The sequence below is a fragment of the Grampus griseus genome (assembly GCF_964374135.1).
Source record: "Grampus griseus genome assembly, chromosome: 9".
NCBI lineage: Eukaryota > Metazoa > Chordata > Mammalia > Artiodactyla > Delphinidae > Grampus > Grampus griseus.
In genome coordinates, this window is record NC_139003.1 from 96528916 (window position 1) to 96550071 (window position 21156).

A 21156-nucleotide genomic window follows, 5' to 3' on the forward strand; every position below is an offset into this window, starting at 1 on the left:
CCCCCCGCATCTGGCCCATCTCCCCCATTCCAGCCTGCTAGCTGTGTGCAATCGCCTGCGAGGTCTGGCCTAGCCTCTCTCGTGGAGTGGTGCAGGCCTCTGTGAGTCTGTGGCCTCCTGGGACACTGGTGGACACCTGGGCCGTGCTCTTGGCTTGTCTCCCTTGGTGCAGGGCATCTGAGAGAGGGCAGCTGGCAGGAAACACTGGCCGAGACTTCAGCCCCCGCTGAACGCGTGGAAGGCCTGGGTCACAGGTGCTGAGTCGCCCCTGCATCTGTGCTTGCCACCACCTAGGGCAGAGGCAGGCAGGACGGCTGGTCAATTTTAACTAGCTTGAATTCTCCCTTGAAATGATTCTGTTTGTAATCAGAAAAAGCACAGAAAGCTTCAATCCCTTATTAAGTGGACTTCCTCACGCAAGAAAGGTCAGTTCAGCTCTTGCAAGGTAGTTGTTTTGCGATGCCTGTACTAGAATCCCTCTCCCCAACCCTCCCTCGCAGGACCTGGACTTCGGGGTGGGGGTATTACCCATCTTCCACCACTCAGAGAGGCGGAGCCCTTGTCCAGGTGGGGAGCCCACTTGCTCCATCCCTCTGACTGGGAAGGGCCCAGGCCGAGAGCAACCAATCCCTGAGGGGGCCCCCATCTTCCTGACCCAGCTCCCTGAGCCCTCAGACCAGCACGTGCTGGGGGGTGTGTGGACTGGGGGCACCGTAGGGCAGAGGGGTCCCCACCAGTGACAATGTGACCAGCTGTCCATGGGGCCAGAGTCTATGCTAGGGGCTGAGGGTGACAGAGGTGACCAAGCCAGGTGAAGTGATCCATGGTTGGAGAATCCCAAGTCCCTCCCTCCCTCCCCTCGGAGCCCATGACACTCCTCTAGGTCAGGTCCTTAGGGGTACCCAGTCACTCTCCTGGCCCTCGTCTTGTCCCCTGAGGCCTCCAGAGGGCACAGGGCAGGACCAGGGCCTGAGGACGCGGTTCTAGCCATGGGCAGTGGGGTGTGTGCAAGAGTGCAGCCGGGTGCACGCGTGTATGGCCCCACCCGCTCTAGTCCAGAGGGGTGCAAAGGCTCCTGGCACAGGCGAGGCCCCAGGAAAGTATCCTGGGGGCCTGAGGCCAGTAAGAGTTCGGGGGTCAGCTGCGCTCCACCCTGAGGGCTCCTCTCCGCACCTTCACACAGAGATATCCCCACTCTCAGCCAGCTCTCTCCCCAGGGGCGCTGCCCTCGCCGGTCTCATGGCACAGAGACGCACAGCAGTCCTTCTCCAGACACCTTGCCCAGCTCTTCTTCGGGCTGGGGGGAGGGTGGGTGCATCCGCAGGATCCTGCCCGCTCCTTGGCAGGCTGCCCTCACCCGCCCCTCATCTTGCCCTGCAGCCCAGTCGGGCGCGGAGCCTTCCAGGCGCTCACTTGCGGTGGGCCGCGCCCCCAGGGCTGCAGGAAGGGGGCTTGCGCTGGGGAGGGGATCCGTCCTGGGGGAAGGACCGTCCAGTGAGGGAAGACATATTTTGGGCTATAGGGCGCGTCCTTAGGGTACTCGTCCTAGGGATGGGAGCATCCTGGGGGAGGAAGCGTCCTGAGGGGTAGCACGTCCTGGGGGAGCACGACCTGAGGGAGGGCACCTGGGTGGGAGGGAGGCGCATCCTAAGGGGCGCAGAGCACATCCTGGGGGAAGGCACCTCCTGGGGGCGGGCTTTTTGCGGCCCCTTCCCCGCCTGGGCTCCGCCCCCGGGCGCCCCTAGCGCCCCCAGCCGGGACTCAGGTGCACCGCGCGCCTCAGCTGGATGGTGCGCCACACAGCTGGACCGCGCGCCACAGCTGGTCAGCCATGGAGACAAGAGCGCGGCGGCGCCCGCACGTTTTCCCGCTACTGCTGCTGCTGCTGCTGCTCTGCGGTAAGGGGACGCTCGGTCCGGCACCGGGGGCCCAACCGCCTCTGGGGCTGTGGGATCCGCGCGGCCTTTGCCTTCCTGCATCCGCACCTGGCTGCACCTCCTCCCCTGCACCGACCTGGGCGAGCCTGGCGCGCCCCGCTCCGGAGGGGCGAGGGGTGACCGGGTGCGGTCCCCAGGCTCTCTCCAAGCCGATGGCGACGGACCGGACTAGGAAGGAAGGCGCAGGGTCTCCTGCGGGCTCTGCATCGCCAGCCGCAGACTCGGCCTGGGCCTGCCCCTCCCAGCTGCGATGTCCCCGGCCTCGCTGCCCTGGAGCTGGGGACGCCATGCCAGCGCGACACCCCGAGCGAGCAGCGGCGGCGAGCATGTCCGTCTCCCTCCTCCCTGTGAGATAGTGCGCTCCTCGTCCCGGGGCTCCTGCGTTCACACCAGGCGCAGGGGTGTGGATGAGAGGAATCCAGAACTGGGAGTGCTAGACCTTCCCTGCTGTGCCGGTCCTTCCGAGGACAATGTTTCAGTGTGAGTGTGTGTGCGCGTGTCTGGAGAGACTGGCTGGAGGGGGCAGGGGGCGGCTTTCCGAGGCTTCCCCTCTCAGATCCCTTCTCCAGCAAGAAAACACAACTCCTGGGAGAACACATTGCTCACAAATTGGGAATGGATTGAATGAAAAGGTTGTTTTGAAAAATCGTTCTAAAGAAATCATCCAAGAACAAATAATAGGGTATGCGTGTTTGGGGAGGGCTTCGGTGGGAGAGACTTGCTGAGACTGGGAGTTGCAGAGCAGGGTCTGAGCCTGGCCAGCTCTGGGAGGAGGGAGCCCTGGCCTGGGGTTCAAGGGTCTCAGGCCCTGTCCGTGGGGGCCACTGTCCCCTGGGTCCTTTGGGATGCTCCCTTGCTCTCACTGGTCTCAGTCTCCCTGGCTGTAAGATGCAAAATTGGGCTTATTTGAAATATCATTGTCCGCTTTTTTTTTTTTTTGCGGTACGCGGGCCTCTCACTGTTGTGGCCTCTCCCGTTGCGGAGCACAGGCTCCGGACGCGCAGGCTCAGCGGCCACGGCTCACGGGCACAGCCGCTCCGCAGCATGTGGGATCTTCCCGGACCGGGGCACGAACCCGTGTCCCCTGCATTGGCAGGCAGACTCTCAACCACTGCGCCACCAGGGAAGCCCCATTGTCAGCTTTGATGACGTGAAATTTGGAAAAGGCGGCATAGGCCCATCGACATCTTGAACTCTAGGTTACCCTTCCACTGGAGATGCCTGGGGTGGAGAAAGTGTGACTTCATTTCACATTCTGGGGTTAGAGCCCTAGGATTAGCTGGGTTTTGTGTTGAAGGAAAGGGTGATTGGTGGCTTCCAGAAATCAGGAGTGCACTGATGTGGCATTTCAGCAACCTTCAAATACAAAGCTCTTGGATGGAGGTTTTGGTCCTTGAAATGGAAGAGGAATCCTTTGCTTCACTATGAGGGAATCCGAGGTTCTCCTCACCAGCCTGTAGCATGGAGTTGAGAAGGCCCAAAGGCAGACCCTGTGCAGAAATCTCCTGTGTTAATAATCTTGGGCTCACGTGGGCATGGTTCTGGAGGCCACCTTGTCTTGTCTTGTTGGTCCCAGTGTCCCCCTCCCATGGAGCCTGGGGTGGGGACCAGGCCAGCCTCTCAGCAGACACAGCCCGGTGCTGGTCTGGTCAGAGTGAGGGCCTCAGGAACTGGCTCCTGACTGCGTCAGGGAGATGCAGGGAGAGGCGAACCGGCTCTTGGTCCCGTGCTGCTTTGTCATAGGTGGGATGGGGGCCATATCAGCCCTGGAGGCTGCTGCATCTCGAAGGAGGGTTTCAGGGCTGCCGGCTGTCTATGCTGTGGATCCTGACACCCTGCTGTCCCTGAGCTGCCTCTGAGCTGTGCCAAGTGGGGGGCCTGGCTTCCCAGGGCGCAGGGCCACGGGGGGGGGCGGTTCCTCTTGACCATAGGGGCCCATCAGGGGCTCTGAAGGGCCCATCAGGGAAGGTGCTTCTTTGAAAATTACAAACCCTAATTCAGAAGCAGTTGCTGCCGTGCAGGGCCCTGGGGTAGTGAGGTCAAGAGAAGTCCACTCAGCTGGGCCTCTGCCTCTGTGTCTGTTCCCACCCGGAGCCAACACTGACCTCAGCTTGGGCTGCTCACTGCTCGGAAGTCAATGTTCGAGAGACAGGAGTTGGTGGGGGGAAAGAGATGCTTTATTCAGGAATCCAGGAACCTAGGAAGATGGCAGACTAGCATCCCCCAAACCAACTCCACGTTGCCAATCAGCGGACAGGAGCTTTTAAAGGAAAGCTTCCAGGACGTGCAGGAGACTGCGTGCAGAACAGATGGAGTTGCTAGTGTCATGGCGACAGTCTGATCGTCACGCAGGTAGCCTTTCCCCTCTGGCGGCGGTTTTTATCAAGTATGTACAAAACAGCCCAGGAGTATGCATCAGACACTGTCATCTGTCCTCTTCAGGGAGGGAATAAAGATTCTGTGACTGCTCTATGGCTGATTTACTCTTTAACTTGTTACCATTCTCTAGGCCCAACTGCTATTTTTGTCACTACATGTCTACATCCTTTCAATCATTACTTCTTGAGCCAGGCTTTTGTGACTCAGGGGAGGCCCCTAGGAGACTAAAGCTTTTTGCTACAAACAAGAAACAGGGGACCCAGAAGGGCTTCTGTACCTGAGAGGGTCCTGCAGAGTTCTGCTTGGTTTCAGTCCCCCCTTTTCTTTGATATTTTCCAATCCTGAGGAGGAAGAGGTGCAGAATATGAAAGGGAAGAAAGTTTTGGATAGAAAGGTTAATCATAAACTTAGCAGAGGAACTTGGCTTTGGTTCCGTTTTTGTTTTAACTTTTCCCAAATCTTTGAGGGAATGGGGTGATGATCACTCTGGTTACTTCCTGGTGAAACGAGGCCTAGTCCTGCCACAATTTGGGGAATTGGACACAGAGTTGGAAATAGTCCCTATTTCCAAGCTTAGCATCAATATTTTGTATTATGAAAACAGTACTTCCCTCTTTGATTGCTTTGTCATAGCACCTAGACAAACATTTGAAAATTAGTAGATATATTACAATGAGGATAATAATCAAAATGCGTGTTTGTACTATTCTCCAAATGTAGTTTTTCCCTTAATGGTTAAAGCAGACATACAATGTATGTTTAATAGACCACAAACAGGCTGTTTTAAATTAGCATGAAATTTGAGTTAAATCATGTAAACCAGAAAGACTTCCCTATACCTCAATATGTGAAATTTTCTTCTGTCATTTCCCCCTTTTGGTTGCAAATCTTTCAGTAGAAAGCACTGATGATCAAAGTATCTGTCCCTTGATTGTGTTTGCTGCCTGCCCTGGGTCTATCATGTCCCTTGGTGCTACTCCTACTTTTTGTTTATATGTTTGCCTAGTTATCCATGTTGGGGGAAAACTAATCAGACATAACAAGCAGCTACAAAGGTATGTTGACAGGGAAACATTTTATAGGTTATACATCTTATCAGTTATATCAAATTGTCACACAAACATGGCACGTGCTCCAAGCAGTAGACTTAAAGCAAGCAGTGATACGTGTCACGAGTAGTTATACTCTGTGACCACTTTATTAGAGAAATTTTTTCATATAATGTTTTCCATGTAGTTTAATAGACCAAATAATCTTAATTAGTTTAATATGTCTTTCTGAGATGGCTCAGGGGCCCTTTGGGAAACTCAAAGTTAGCTAGAGAAAGAAACTTACAGTCTGTTATCAAAGCTGCTCAATATTCCAGGAAAACTTTGTTCTCTTTACAGAGAGAGAAAAACAAACTCTAGTCCTGTATTAGTTTGCTTTTAAATTCAATCTAATCTCAATCAATCCTGACCATGCACAAAACTCTTTTCTTAAGGTTCCTTTTCCATAAACCTTTTACAACTTTCTGTATCTATATAAGTTTGTCCCTTATTTTTTCCCATCTAGAAACAATGAGCTCTAGGACAAAATTATTTTCCCTTTTTCTTTAACAAAAATATCTCCATCCTTCTCTTGCTGACAATGTATTTTCTTTACATTCTGAAGTGATTTCCTTATTATTTTTAATAGTTTAATCGCATATTTATTAGAATTTTTAACCCTTAAAAACCGTAATCGCCAGCAAAAACCAAAAGCCAACTAACTGAACTGTTTGCTATACCAACGTTTTCTGATTGGCAAACTTATAAACATGTTCTCTAACCTCTAAAAACATTTTTTTAAAAATACGTTTTTATAGCATAATTTCTCTTTAAAGTGGTTCAAGATGTGTGTCTAATAAACCCAAACACCTTTAGTTTTTTTTTTCTCTCGTAAGACAAAAGAAGATAGACTTGTCTAGCAATCAGTGTTCCAGTACTTTATCTTAAAAATGACCTAGACCTTCAAGAAATGTTTATCATTTAACTTAATTCAGAAAAACTCGAAAGTTTCAAGTTACTAAGAATCTGGAAAGACTAAAACATAATTACTTCTAAAGAGTTCACCTAAAAGCTTCTATACCACTTATCTTTATTTTTTTTACTTATGACAGTATCATCATACAAAATTCATTTTCTTGTTGACAAGTTTTTCAGTAGATATAATATGAATTTACTGACTTTCAGTAAACCTAGGTACAATAAAATTATCATACTTAACATTGATGACTCTAAAGACATGTCTGTATTAACTATACTTAAACTAACTTTAATGCTGGATATTAATTTAATACTGAATATTCCCCAGATCACATGAACCTGAAATTCATTTTGGTTAGTTTTTTGTTGTATTTAGAAATGTTTGATTTGTAAGCACTTACTTTTCTTTAAGCCAATTAAGTAGTGCTCATTTACAAATTAGTTTTGGTAATACTACCCAGAGATAAAGACATATAATTATAATGTATATATAGACATACATATATCCAGATAGGCAGAGATCTCATAGCTTCATTAAATTAATTAATTAATTAATTAATTAATTAATTTATGGCTGCGTTGGGTCTTCGTTGCTGCGCGTGGGCTTCCCTAGTTGCGGCGAGTGGGGGCTCCTCTTCATTGCGGTGCATGGGCTTCTCATTGCGGTGGCTTCTCTTGTTGTGGAGCATGGGCTCTAGGTGTGTGGGCTTCAGTAGTTGTGGCAGGTGGGCTCAGTAGTTGTGGCTCGTGGTCTCTAGAGTGCAGGCTCAGTAGTTGTGGTGCACGGGCTTCTTTGCTCCGTGGCATCTGGGATCTTCCTGGACCAGGGATCGAACGCGTGTCCCCTGAATTGGCAGGCAGATTCTTAACCGCTGCCCCACCGGGAAGTCCCATACCTTCATTTTAAAACTTATTCATGAATCAGGTATTTATTTCAATATAAAACTTATTAGTTTATAAATCTTATCCCATTTTTCCTCTCTATTGTGAAACAGCTCTAATGCATAATAGTAGTGTAGTTTAGGGACCCATTAAAGGGCAAAATTTTCCCCCTGAATCTAGGGAGTATTATGGCCAGGTTGTATTACAAAGGAAAATCATCTTTTTACATTTCATTGCTTTGCAACTGGAAGTGGTCCACTTCTGCAGGACGCACCCTGAGGTGCTGCATTCCGAAAACAGATTTTGTTTCCCATAGAAGTCACACTTACGCCCAAGACAAATGCAAAGATACACACAAAGAACACAATTCAACTCTTGTAGCACAAGAACAGAAGGGTGAAGTCCAACAGTTCCCTCGACTTACCCAAATGAGGTTTCCTCTTTTTAACAACAAACAACATACAAATGGAAAGATAGGGAATCAGGACATCGTGTGTCATGGCAATTCACCTGGCCAGTGTAAAACCAAAAATAATAGTTGAACTAAGTTAAGTTTACTTACTTCAGTTTAAAAAGCCTCTCCCCCCATCCTTTTTCACTTTTGGTTGAAGTTCTACTAATTAACCCAAGGCCTACTGCTCGGTTTCATGCCTAGCCCTTGACCAGCCCCTTGGGTCTGGGTGTGAATTCTGGGGGCCTCCCTTTGCAGCACCTTAACACCAAGATTATGAGACACTTACTTACTGGCCCTTAGCTTCAGTTTCCCCCACTCTAGTGTGGATGCAGGAATAGCACCCTATAAAGGGCTGTTGTGATAGCCATTTGGATTCAATGAGTTCAGTCCCCATAACGATGTGCGGGGACCAAGAGTGTGGAATGAAAGGGTTGTGTGTATGGGAAGCTCCCATCAGTGCCTGGCACACATTCTGTGGGCACTCGAGTTTGCTAGCAGCTGTGGCTACCAGCGGCTCACAGCACCCCCAGACAGAGTGCCCATGCCAGTGTGTATGTGTATGAACATGTCACTGTCACTGTTTTTGTCACTGGTGGATGTAATGTTGTCCTGCTGTTGAGCCACCTCCTTTCACACTGGATTCTGTGGACTCAAGCGAGCCCAGAGGCAGTGGCTGGATATCAAGTAGCCCAGTGACGCAGTGATTGCAATGAGGTGGTTAGCCGAGAGGTGTTTGAAGGTCCTCTGACGTCCCTATTCATCATATAGATACAGAAACTGAGGTCCAGGGTGGGGAGGGAACTCCTCAGACTGCAGGGACTGGGGGCAGAACCTTTCAGAAACCACACCCTCCCACAGCCCTACTGGCCATGGCCCATCGCTGCAGAGCCTGCAGTCTGCTTGATGCTGATTTGCGCAAGAGGAGAACGAGAGCTCCTGTATTTCGTTTCCAAGTGACTGGCCATAAAAGGCCTTTCTCTTGGAAATGCATCTGTTTGGCTGTTTCTCATCTCCCAGAGTCTGGAAGTCCCCTAGACAAAAGGAACACAGTGCATTTTCTTTGTTTCCCTGATGGAACCAACTGAAATGGTTTTCTATTTCAACTTAATTCCCGAGACCTTTACTAATGCAGCTGGTAGCTTGAGTGGGTGGCAGCAACACACTTTCTTGGTGTTGTCAGGAATCTGCATCTTTACCTCACTCTTATAACACAGGGCAGGTTGTTGGGTTTGGCTGGGAGCCCCTGAAGCCTGTGCATCAGAAATGGTGCCATGGGCTTCCCTGGTGGCGCAGCAGTTGAGAATCTGCCTGCTAATGCAGGGGACACGGGTTCGAGCCCTGGTCTGGGAGCATCCCACACGCCGCGGAGCAACTAGGGCCGTGAGCCACAACTACTGAGCCTGCGCGTCTGGAGCGTGTGCTCTGCAACAAGAGAGGCCGCGATAGTGAGAGGCCCGCGCACCGCGATGAAGAGTGGCCCCCGCTCGCCACAACTAGGGAAAGCCCTTGCATAGAAACGAAGACCCAACACAGCAAAAATAAAATTAAAAAAAAAAAAAAAAAGAAATGGTGCCGTAATTACCAGTCTCCCCACCCCCTCACGGAGGGCACCTGTGGTTGATCAGACAGGTGTCCCATGGTGCCTGCCCTGTGCATCCTCACAGCACCCCCTGCCCGCCCCCATGGGCGGGAGAATTTATCCCAGGAAACCTGCCTTAGGATGTCACGTGGTCCTTGATGACACATTCTCAACCTGCCCTGGCCAGGCCCCTGTGGTGCTGGGTATGTGGCGATTCTGGGACACATGGAGATTCTGGGTTCAAGGAGATTCTGTCCATGAGGAAGCAGGAAGGGAGAGGAGGAAGGGGCTCCAGTGGTGGGGAGAAGTGGGAGGGGAGGAGGAGAAAGCCCTGGGCTGGGTCTCAGTGATCCGACAGGTGGCCGTTGGGTCAGGCTGAGGATGTCTAGGTGTTCCAGGTCCAGGGTTCCGGGTCCAAGGGGTCCAACAGGTCCAGGGGGTCCAGGTATTCAAGGTCTAGGGGGCATCTAGGAGGTCCAGGGTCCAGGTATTCAAGGCCCAAGGGGTCCAGGGGGTCCAGGTCCAGAGGATTAAAGTCCAGGTCATCCAGGTCCATGGATCCAGGTTCAGTTGGGTCTAGATGGTGGTCCAGGTGGTCTAGACAGGCCAGGTCCAGTCGGGCCATGGCTGGGAGGAGTGGCAGCAGCCAGCAGGGGCGAACAGTGTGAGACTTGCCTGGCCCATGCCCATGTGGGAGGAGGGTGGAGCCCAGGACAGCCATGAAGGATACTGAGAGGATGCTGTCAGGGGATGACAAGACCAGGCCCAGGAATGGGTACAAGGGCTGGATGTCAGGTGGACTTTCAGAGCCTGTGGTGGGGAGCCTGTCAGTGAGCTGTGGGGAAAAGATGCCTTTGGAACAGGGCAACCAGTGGGAGAAAGGAGCGTAGGCTGCCTTCTCATCATCTGCCTCCACCTCAGCCTGAGAGCCTGCGTTCCCTAAAGTCACTAACTGCGGGCCTGCACGGCCCTGGACCTAGGGCTGCACCTGGGTTCGGCCCCCTACCGTGTTACTGAGCAGGTCGATGACTTTCCCCAGTCACAGTGGTCCTGTCTTGTTGGGCTGTTGCAGGGCTCGGCGAGCTGGACCACACTTAGGACAGGGCACTCAGTGGACATTGGTCAGTACTGAAGTGGAGGGAAGCCGGGCAAGGAGGTGTCACGGCAGGTGTCACGGCTCCATTTCCAGATAGGGAAACCGAGCCTCAGAGAGGAGAGTGAGTGCGTCTGGGCTGGGGAGCAGAGCCACGGGGCTGTCTGACTCCCCTCTGACTCTTGGGTTCAGCGCTCCCATTTTCTGTCTCTTACTCTGCAGAGTGTGGGCCTGGGTCTCGCATCACCCACCTGGAGCTTGTCAGAGATTAGCATCTTGGTGCCCCAGGCCTGCGGGGTTAGAATCTTCATTGCACAAGATCTCCACGTGCCTGTGTGCACGTAACTGTGAGCAAGCATTGCTCTTCCCACTTGTTCTCAGCTCTGACAGCACGTTGGAATTATGTGGGCGTAGGGGCAGTTTAACAAACACCGATTCTTGGTCCCTGTCTCAGGGCCTGGGCTGTGGCCTGGGTGAGTCTGGTGTGCGGCCAAGTCAGACACCTCACGTGGTCACCCTGAGAGACTCAGTCTCTTAAATGATATATCAATTCACGTATAGCACAAGAACCTTCCATTTTTGCCCTTTATATTATCACTGTCATACATTTTATTTAAACTTAAGTTGTAAATCCACAATACATTATTTATTTATTTATTTATTTATTTTTATAAATTTATTTATTTAATTTTGGCTGCTTTGGGTCTTCGTTGCTGCATGCGGCCTTTCTCTAGTTGCAGCGAGCGGGGGCTACTCTTCATTGCGGTGCGCAGGCTTCTCATTGCGGTGGCTTCTCTTGTTGCGGAGCACGGGCTCTAGGTGCGTGGGCTTCAGTAGTTGTGGTTCACGGGCTTAGTTGTTCCGCGGTATGTGGGATCTTCCCGGACCAGGGATTGAACCCGTGTTCCCTGCACTGGCAGGTGGATTCTCAACCACTGCGCCACCAGGGAAGTCCCCACAGTACGTTATTGTTTTTGTTTTCACAGTCAGTTATCTTTTAAAAGATTTAAATGTTGAGAAACAAACTTTATATATTTACTCCTAGAGTTACAATTTCTGGTGCTCTTCATTCCTTTGTGAAGATCAATATTTACTTCTGATATTATTTTCCTTCTCCCTAAAGGAAATTCTTAAATATTACCTGAAGTTTGAGTGTGCTTGTAATACCTTCTTTCAACTTTTGAATGTTTGAAAAAACTTTTATTTTTTAAAAAAGCTTTTTGAGGTATAACTCACATACCACACATTCACCCATTTAAAGTATATAGTTCAATGTTTTTTAGTATATTTACGGAGTTTTGCAACTATCACCACCATCCAGTTGAGAACATTTCATCACTCCTAAATAAATTCCATGCTCACTAGCAGTGATGACCCATTCCACCAACCCCCTTGGCCTTAAGTAATCTAATCTGCACTCTGCCTCTATAGATTTGGCTATTCTGCAGACTTCATTAAATGGAATCATACAATATGTGGTATTTTGTGACCGGCATCTTTCACTTAACATAATGTTTTCAAGGTTTATCCAAGCTGTAGCACGTGTCAGTACTTCATTCTTTTATGGAAAGAAATTACACTACTACCTCTAGTAGTGTGATTGTGGGGTCATATAGTCATTGTATTTTTAACATTTTGAGAAACTGCCAGGAAACTATTTTTCAATGTGGCTGCATCATTTTACGTTTCTACGAGCAGCATATGAGGGTTCAAATTTCTCCACATCTTCACCAACATTTGTTAGATCTTTTTTTTTCTCCCCTCCCCTCCCCCCAGCTCTGTTAGATCTTTTTGATAATAGTTATCTTGGGGGGTGTGAAGTGATATCTGATTATGGTTTTGACTTGCATCGCCCTGATGGCTAACGATGTTGATTGTCTTCTCATGTGCTTATTGGTCATTTGTGTATATTTTTGGAGAAATGTTTATTCAGATCCTTTGCTTATTTTTAAATGGGTCATTGCTCTCTTTTTATAGAGTCATAAGAGTTCTTTATCTATTCTAGATACAAGCCCCTTATCAGAAATACGATTTTCATACATTTTCTTTCATTCGGTGGGTTGTCTTTTCACTCTCTTGATGGTGTCTTTTGAAGAACAAAAGTTAAAAAATTTGATATAGTTCACTTTCTGTCTTTTTCTTTTGTTGTTTGTGCTTTTGGTGTCATATTTAAGAAGACTTTGTCTTATACAAGGACACAAAGACTTTCTCCTTTTATCCTAAGAATTTTTATAGTTTAGCTCTTACATTTAGCTCTCTTATATGTTTTGAGTTAATTTTTGTGTAAATTGTGAGGAAAGGGTCTAACTTTATTCTCTTGCATGTGTATATACAATAATTCCAGCACCATTTGTTGAAAAGACTATTCTTTCCCTGGTGAATTGTCTTGGTACATTTAGAGAAAATAATTTTATTCTAAAATGAAGGTTGATTCTTGCACTCTCAATTTTATTCCATTGACCTATATGTCTACCCTCATGCCAGTACCACACTGTCTTCATTATTGTAAGATTATTGTAAGTTGTGAAGTTGTGAGTCCCACATAGGCACACATACACCAGATAACACACAGTAGGGCAGCGTGCACATAGACACACACATGTACAAACACACATACCACACAGACATACATATACACACAACACACATACACACATCAGGACACACACGGCAGGGCAGTACACATATATACATACACACATACATATGTCAGGATACACATGGCAGGGCAGATATACCTACACACACAACACACACAGATGTGAACACAACACACACACACTAAGACACACACGCACACATAGATGCACACACATGCATATATCAATACAACATATGTACTCTAGGACATGCACAGCAGGGCTTTCTCTTGATTACATGATGGGAACCAAAGCTGGGGGTCACGAGAGGGAAGATTACGAGGGGGGGAACTGACCCCTGGAAATCGGATGCCTGGAGAGGGTGGGGGGACGGGTCCTGAGGGTCGGACAGGCGGGTGTTCCCAGTGGGAGGAGGGTGTTCTCTGGGGGTGGAGGGCACAGGAAGTGTTGGGGGCAGAGTTCCGGAAGAGTGATGAGAAATCCTGGGGCAGGGGTCCTGCCAGACCCCAAGAGTGTTCAAAGGCCTGGCCGCTGTTGCTGGACCCTGCAGCCCTCAGCCCCTGGCCTCCTGGAGTTCAAGGGGGTGGCTTTGACAGGGTGGGCAGTCCTTACTGTCAAGGGCCCTCTGTCGCTGCCCAGAGGCCTGGGACTGTCATCAGACTCTCAGAACCCTTCCTGGGACATGCTGCGGGTGCCCTCACCCTCGAGGTGCAGTGGTCGCCCCTGCTCCCTGCCCCCACCCAGCCCGGACTCCGTCAGCCCTCAGCCTCTCCACTCCCGGGACCCCTGTCCCTCTGCATGCTGTCCTCTTACCTGCTTCTTCCCATGCTGCCCTGGGAGGCCACGGGCCCTCTGGGTCCTGTCTCCTGGACGCCTCCAAGTGGGTCACTCTTTCTGCACTGGCTTCAACCTCCCCAGGTCACATGGAGGTCAAGGTGAAGGAGGAAGACCCCAGCTGGCCTTGAGGGTCATCAGCAGGAGCCCTTCAAGGCTCATGCCAGCAATTCCAGCAGTGCTCACGGCTGTCTCCTCTCTAGGGGAGTGTCCCCCAGTGGGCGGCTGCAATGAGAAGCGCATGCTGGCCATGCTGCCCCACTGCGGCCAGACCTTTGCTGAAAGGATGAAGAAGGTGGAGGTCTGGAAGTGGTGCAACTTGTCGGAGTTCATCGTGTGAGTGTCCCTGCTCAGGCACTGGGCCTGCCCTCGCCCTGCCCTCGCCCAGCCCACGCCCTGCCCGTGGCTTGCCCACGCCCAGCCCACGCCCTGCCCATGCCCTGCCCGTGGCTGGACTACCCTCTGCCCACAGCCCGTCTGTATCCTGCTGACCGTGTGTCCGTGCCCCGCCCTTGCCCTGCCCACGTCCTACCCTCGGCGTCTGTGCCCCGCATGCTCCGAGGTCCATTCCAAGCCTCACAGCCCTCCACTCCCCACACGGACCACCCTGGCAGTTCCAAACTGGACACTCCAGGCTGTGTGTCCCCCATTCCTCTGAGCGAGGTCATGTCTCTGGGAAACCCTGACACCCACTGCCCTTCCTGAATTGGGTTAGTGCCCTGCCCTGGCGTGCCTGCCTCTCTTCACGGTCCATGCTGGGTGGAAATTGTCATTTTGGGTTTTCTTCACAGCACCGGCCAGGGCTGGGTTGGTAGTCAGGACCAGTGGACCCCAGAGAAACTGAACCCCGCTGGTTTCTACCTGGTGCGGCGGGAGCAGTGCCTCACCACAGAGAGCCCGACGTTCTAGAAGCTCCCGAGGTTTTTGATCTCCTCTGGTCACACCTAGCATCAAGTGTCAAGGTGGCCCTTTCACCTCCTCAGAAATCACCTACGGGCTGTGCCCGCCCTCCTCCACTTCCCACTTGGCCATCTCAATCTGGTGCGCTGCTGGCGGCCGCTGCAGACTCACACTGTCCTGTGAGCCGTGCTTGCCTGGAGGCCCCATCCTCCCTGGGAGCCCCGGATTTGCTCAGTTGCATCAGCCCTTTCCCCTCCAAGACCCCGGCCCCTGTGGTCTCTGCCCCCAGTGGCTGTTCTAGGGGCTTCCAGGCCCAACTCCCCCGGGGACAGTGGCAGGCCCCTCGCAGACATAGTTGTTCGCTGAACCAAACAGTATGAAATTTCTGTGTCTGCTGGGAAGGGGGGCTGGGGGCTCGGGAAGGGGCTTGGCCAGGCTTCTTCTTGTCCTCTGACACTGGCCTGGACGCCAAGCCTGGAGTGGACACACAGGGGTCTGGGGTAAGGGAGGATGAGGTGGGCGCTTCCCATCCTGTGCCTTTGTCACCTGCTAAAGCCTCAGCGAGGAGATCAGACATCCAGCCCTGGGGCCTGAGGACAGCAGAGGGGGCAGCCAGGAGGGGGGTCTGGGAGTTGGAGAGAGAGGGGCCGACTTCCACCTGAGTAGGGAAGTTTGCCTGGCGGGAGAGGGAGTCTGACGGGGGTGGTTTGCCTCACTCCCGGCCTCTGCATCCCCCTTTCCCATCTGGCCTATGGCTGCGTCTTCTCTTGCTCTGGAAGCCAGACTGAAGGGAGGACATGGGGAGGCCCTGGGTGACCAGGGGACGCTTGGGAAGCACAGACCGTCGTGACCCTGGTTCTGCGATGTCACACAAACAGCAGCTTCCTTGTGAAGGACACCCTGATTTCGTCTCCAGCCTGAACTTGGGCTGGCGAGTTAACAGGGCTTGGGAGCAGTGTGTGCAAATGTGTGCGTCCCTGCCTTCTGCCTCCCCAGCCCAGGGAAGGGTGGGATGCTGGGATGTGGGAGTTGGCCTCTACAACTCTTGCCATGTGCCTGAGTGCCCGACCTCTCGGTGTCTTTTATCCTAAAAGTGTTTGCTCTTAAAATTCGGAGCCACTTCCCAGCGTTCTTGGGAAGCACCAGGTGTGGGCATTCTGCGCCTGGCCCCGTAGGTCGACCCACGGAGATGGGTGTTATGCTCAGCTCTGCCCCATTCCTGGCCTTTGGGGCTCACCCCGAGACCTCACCGAGCACCTACTATGTGCCAGGCACTTGTCAGGAGTGTATTCACTTCACCTCATTTGGTCCTTTCAGTCACCTTATCGGATAAGAATTATGAACCCCATTTACAGGCGGGGCAACTGAGGCTCATGGAGGCTAAGTAATGTGGACAAAGTCAGGAAGATGGTCAGTGGGCTAGCTGGGATTGAAGGACATTGATTCTTCATCCTGACCCCTAAGCTGCTGTCCTGTGCTGTTTTCTGTGCATGGGGGGTCACTCGGGCCACACACCACTCCCCAGCCCCTGCAGGCTTGCTGTCCACAGTGGGGCTTCCCCTAGCTCCATCTGCTTCGTTTCAGCCCTATGAGCCCTGGGGTGGGTCGGGGCTTGGCAGGGTGTCCAGTTAGAGGCTCTGTCTGGGGTGGCAGGTCACTGACGGGGCCCAGTGGGAGGGGTGGGTCTTGGGGAGTGATGGGTTTGCCTGAGGACCTGCCTGGTGAGGTGTCCCAGAGCCTGAGCTTGTCCCAGGGGCCACATCACGGCTCTGCACACAGATTCCAGGCCGTACCCTTTGCTTCCCGCTCTCTTTTGCCTCGTGTGGCTCTCCCTTGTCTGCGTTAGCTGAGGGGTGCAGGGCAGACGTGTGCCTGACCAGCAACCCAAGCGTCTGGACTGGGAAACTGCCCGGGGCTGCTGGGAGGCGTGGGCACTACGAAGGCCTGGTTTAGTGATTAGCCGCCCTGTTTCCCACCGCCTTTCCAGGCAGAGACGAGGTTCTGTACAGGAAGCTCCTTGCAGGAAGCAGTTCCTTCCTGTTGCTCAGGCCAGGCCTGAGGGTCCGCCCTGGGTCCGCACCGGAGGGAGGAGGGGGGCCGCAGGGCCTGCTGCTTGTGGGGATCTGAGGCAGGAGCCTCTCCCGCTCCCATACCTGTCCTGCATGCAGGACTCTGCCAGCTGCAAGAGAGTGTGGGCAGTGGTGGAGCTGGTGCACCTTGGCACGTGTCTGACCAGCCCTCTCACCAGAGCACCTTGGACAATGGCTGCCAACCTAGGCCACCACTCCCAGGGGCCGCTAATCCCAGGCCAGCTGGCCGTGGGGCTGAACTCTGGGTCCTGGTAGCTGTAGCCCTTGGTTGGCTTCAAGGACCGTCCAGAGCCAGCCCGCTGGATGGACGTGGCTCCTCATGGGTGGTTTGCTGAGTGCCCTTTCCGGTTGCCTGACACAGACAGGAAGACCCTGGGGCGGGGGGAATCCCACGTGTCCTGTCAGATGGGGGCTGGGGGAGGTGACGTCTGAGAGGAAGACAGGCCGGGGCTGGGCTCACAGGTGGGACACGCTCCCCCAAAACAGGTAAATGAGGGCAAGCTGACTTGACTGGGAGGCTGCTGGTCCTCGGCCTGCCTCAGAGAGACCTCTTCCCCGGGGAGCCCATAGAGTGGCCTTAGGTGACAAGGGTCTTGCAGGTCCAAGTGGCTGTGACTCCACACATCCCTTGGCCTTGGAAAAAGAAGCCAGGCCCAGAGTACCCCCTGGGAAGACTTGAGAAATGCTGGGCCCAGACCTTGGGCGTTGGGACTTCACGTCCTCATAGGAAGCAGGTGACGGGTGTGGATGACCAAGATGAGGCAGGGATGACGTAGGAGATGCAGGACGGGGCATGAGGTGTATTTTGGGGGGCTCATGGCCTCAGAGTTTCCATGCTGGGCTCTGCTGCCTCTGTTTTTTTTTTTTTTTTTTGCGGTACGCGGGCCTCTCACTGTTGTGGCCTCTCCCATTGCGGAGCACAGGCTCCGGACGCGCAGGCTCAGCGGCCACGGCTCACGGGCCCAGCTGCCCCGCGGCACGTGGGATCCTCCCGGACCAGGGCACGAACCCGTGTCCCCTGCATCGGCAGGCGGACTCTCAACCACTGCGCCACCAGGGAAGCCCTGCTGCCTCTGTTTTAAGATGGGAGGGCCAGGAGTTGGGCTCGATGACACCGGGCTCTGTGCAGAGGTCATTGTCTGCTGGGGTGGGCACGAGGGGAATCGAGTTTGTGACGCGGCAGCCTGCGAAGGGGAGTAGAACATGGCTGTGCACTTTGGGGAGGGGGCTCAGGGGCAGATGAAAGCGGGGCTGAGGCCTAGAGGTGGGAAGCAGAGCATGGAGTCGCCATGCCAGAGAGCCTCTGGGCAAGGACGCCAGGGAGATGGACCCTGCTGGCCCAGCAGGCCCAGTAGGGCTCAGAGCAGGAGGCCTTCCCCTGTGTCCTGGAGCCATGATGAGAGCAGGTAGCCAGACAGGATTGCCCCCCACTTTCCTGGCGGTCAGGGCCAGAGTGAGGAGGGGCAGAGGAGCCAGGCGGTCAAGCCCTCTGCCTTTGCAGGTACTATGAGAGCTTCACCAACTGCACCGAGGTGGAGACCAACGTGGTGGGCTGCTACTGGCCCAACCCCTTGGCGGAGAGCTTCATCGCTGGGGTCCACAGGCGGTTCTTCCAAAACTGCTCCGTGGACAGGCAACACTGGCAGGACCCCCCAGACGAAATTCTCATCCCGCTCATCGCAGTGCCCATCCTGCTGACCATCGCCATGACCGGCGTGGTGGTGTGGCGCAGCAAACGCACCGACCAGGTGGTGTGAGGGCCCGGTGAGTCCGAGGGGCCCCGCCTGGAGAAGCGGAAGAAAGTTCTCCAGGGCTGGGAGAGCCGGTGGACACTCTTCGGCTGCCCCCCACCCTGCCTGGGCGGCCTTTGGGCTGGTGAAAGAAAACGTGCTGCGACTGGAGCCTTTGTGCTGGGCACAAGTCACCGCTGCTTCGCCCGCGCTGTCCCAGGCTGGGCGGGGGCCTCGGGGTTCCTAGCACAGAGTCCCGTGGTGCCCCATCTGCAGCCCCGGCCAGACCCCGCCTCCCAACTGACTCTACCCCTGGCCCCAGCCCAGCCCTGACTCCACCCCTTGGCTCTGACCCCACCTCCAGCCCTGGCCCCACCCCCAGTCCTGGCCCCACCTCCCACTCTGACTCCACCCCCAGCCCTGGCCCCACCCCAGTTCTGACCCCACCCCTAGTCCTGGCCCCACCTCCCACTCTGACTCCACCCCAAGCCCTGGCCCCACCCTGGCACCACCCTGGAAAGGTGTGCCTATTCCCACCTGGCTGGGGATTGGTGGTAAAGAGATAGTGAGGGGGTTTTTGTAGGTCCTCGCTTCGCAGGCTTTGAGTCCTCTTGGTAGGGAGCCCACCTAGAGATCTGGAAGACTGAGGGTTGGGTTGGGGGTTCCGAGGAGCCACAGCACAGCCTGAGACCTGCTTTCTGGGGCCACCACCAGGGGCTGGAGCTTCCTAACGGCCCCCCGCTGTGAGCACGGCCTGGGGTGGGGTCCCCTGCGCTGTCGTTCTGGCTGAGCTCTGTCTGCCATGTCTGTGCTTTCTCTGAGTAAAGAGTCATGCTGCTTCTGGGGTTTCCAGTTTCATTTCAGGGAATTCCCAGAGACCCCACCTGGCCTCTTAGGACTGGCAAGTCCCCCATGCCCATTTTACAGATGGGGAGTGCCTGAGGCTCCAGAATGTCAGAGCTCCGAGTGGCAAAGAGAGCTTCACACCAGGGGAATGTGGGCAGGCAGGAGGCATCTACCCATCCAGCTTGCAGAGGTTTTGTGCTTCCCACTGGCACCCTGCGCTTTGAGGATGGAGGGGAGACTATCCTTCCAGCATTTCAAGGTCGCCTAGGGCTTGCCAAGACCCCCACCTGGTCCTGGGGACCTGGGAGCAGCTGGTGGGGGCACTTTGTCCGCAGACCTCTCGCTGGGCCTTGTCCATGTTCCAGTTCTGGGGCCGAGGCTTTTGGATGTGGGCTGTTGGCTTCAGCACGGTCTTGCTGGGGACCAGAGGTGGGCCATGGCTATGAGTGGACGTGGAGAGAACCTGGCGGGGCAGTCCCTGTGTCCGTCAGAGGCCCCGCCCCCCTTCCTGCCCAGAGATGTGCTGGTCCCCTGAGCCTGCTGGTCCCCTCCAGGTGCCCAGCGGTGCGGGTAGGGGCACAGTGTAGGGACAGAATCTGAAACTCCTGGCACTTCTGCTTCGTGAGGCAGCTTCGGCCGAGGACCAGAAGTCTGTGAGCTGAACGTGAACCCACGCTGACTCCAGCGCATCTCCCGCTACCTGAGCCTCGCTGGTCATCTTCGCTGGACGTCTGCCAGATGACGTGGCCTCTGGAGGCCGGGGTGCGGGGTCAGAGTGCTCGCGGGTCTCAGACCATCTCAAACCTTTAAAATGTTGGCCCTCTTCTCAGATGATGTCCTGGGGGGCGTGGCTGCCTTGGTGGGTGTGCAGCCCAGCCCCTGGCTGGCCCTGGTCACTCCCTGTTTGAGGGCCTCTGGAGCACATGCTGCGTGTGCCTTCCCCTCCCCAGGAGTCCTCACTTCCTGGGTCCCATAAGAAGCTGGGCCCCCACCAAGGGGCTACTCCTGTGTGCACATGGCCGTCAAGTGGCCCTCTTGGCTGCGGACCCCACCCTTACCAAGAGTGGTGACCCTTGCAATCCTGGGCCAGGCACCGGGCCACCCGACCACCCCCCTTAGCTCTACAGTGCACTTTCTTCACTATGCTAACTTTAGAGACCTCCTGGCCCCCATGAGACCTCCGACCCCCAGGCCAGCTCCGCCCAGCTCTGGCTCTCTGCCTTCCCCCCGGCCCAGCCTGAATCCTGGTCAGTGGACTATTGGTCATGCCTTTGCGTGCTCTGTCAGCCCCTTGGCCCTCTCGTCTTTCACTGTGCTCATTGGCAAAACCAGGGCACGGCTAACCCAGTTCTTTGCCTCCTTGAACCTGCAGCGGGGCTGCTGAATGTGTCGGGTGAAGAACGCACAGGGATGCTGTGTCAGCACCTACTGCTGGGTAACAAATATCACAGACTTCAAGGCTGGAAGTAGCCCAGCTCTGCAGCCTGGAGTTGGGGTCCAGGTTTGCTGGTTCTCAGTGCAGGGTCTCTCCAGGCTGGAGCCAAGATGTCATCCGGAGCTCGGGGTTCTCGCCCAGGCTCACAGGGTGTGGCAAAGGCCCGTTGAAGGGCTAAGGGCCCTATTTCCTGTGGCTGTCGGTGGGGCTGCTCTTAGCTGCTAGAGGCCCTGCACATGTTGCTGGCTACATGGCCCCCTCCATCTTCAAAGCCAGCAAAGGAGACTGTACATCATATTGACCCCTCTGACCTCTAGGCTTGGATTTATCGGGGGGAGTCATATGATCGGTAAGCCCGCCAGGATAATCTCCCTATCTGAGAGCCAGTAAA

At 54.0% G+C, this 21156-nt stretch overlaps 1 protein-coding gene across 1 annotated transcript; it reads left to right on the plus strand.

Moving 5' to 3' along the window:
• The first annotated feature begins 1782 nt into the window (after positions 1–1782).
• Positions 1783–19242, plus strand: RAMP3 (receptor activity modifying protein 3). The gene is made up of 3 exons (XM_082661620.1): positions 1783–1898; positions 13968–14100; positions 18256–19242. The coding sequence occupies exons 1-3, from the start codon at positions 1832–1834 to the stop codon at positions 18509–18511; spliced, it is 456 nt and encodes a 151-aa protein (XP_082517746.1). The 5' UTR covers positions 1783–1831; the 3' UTR covers positions 18512–19242.
• The last annotated feature ends 1914 nt before the right edge of the window (positions 19243–21156 follow it).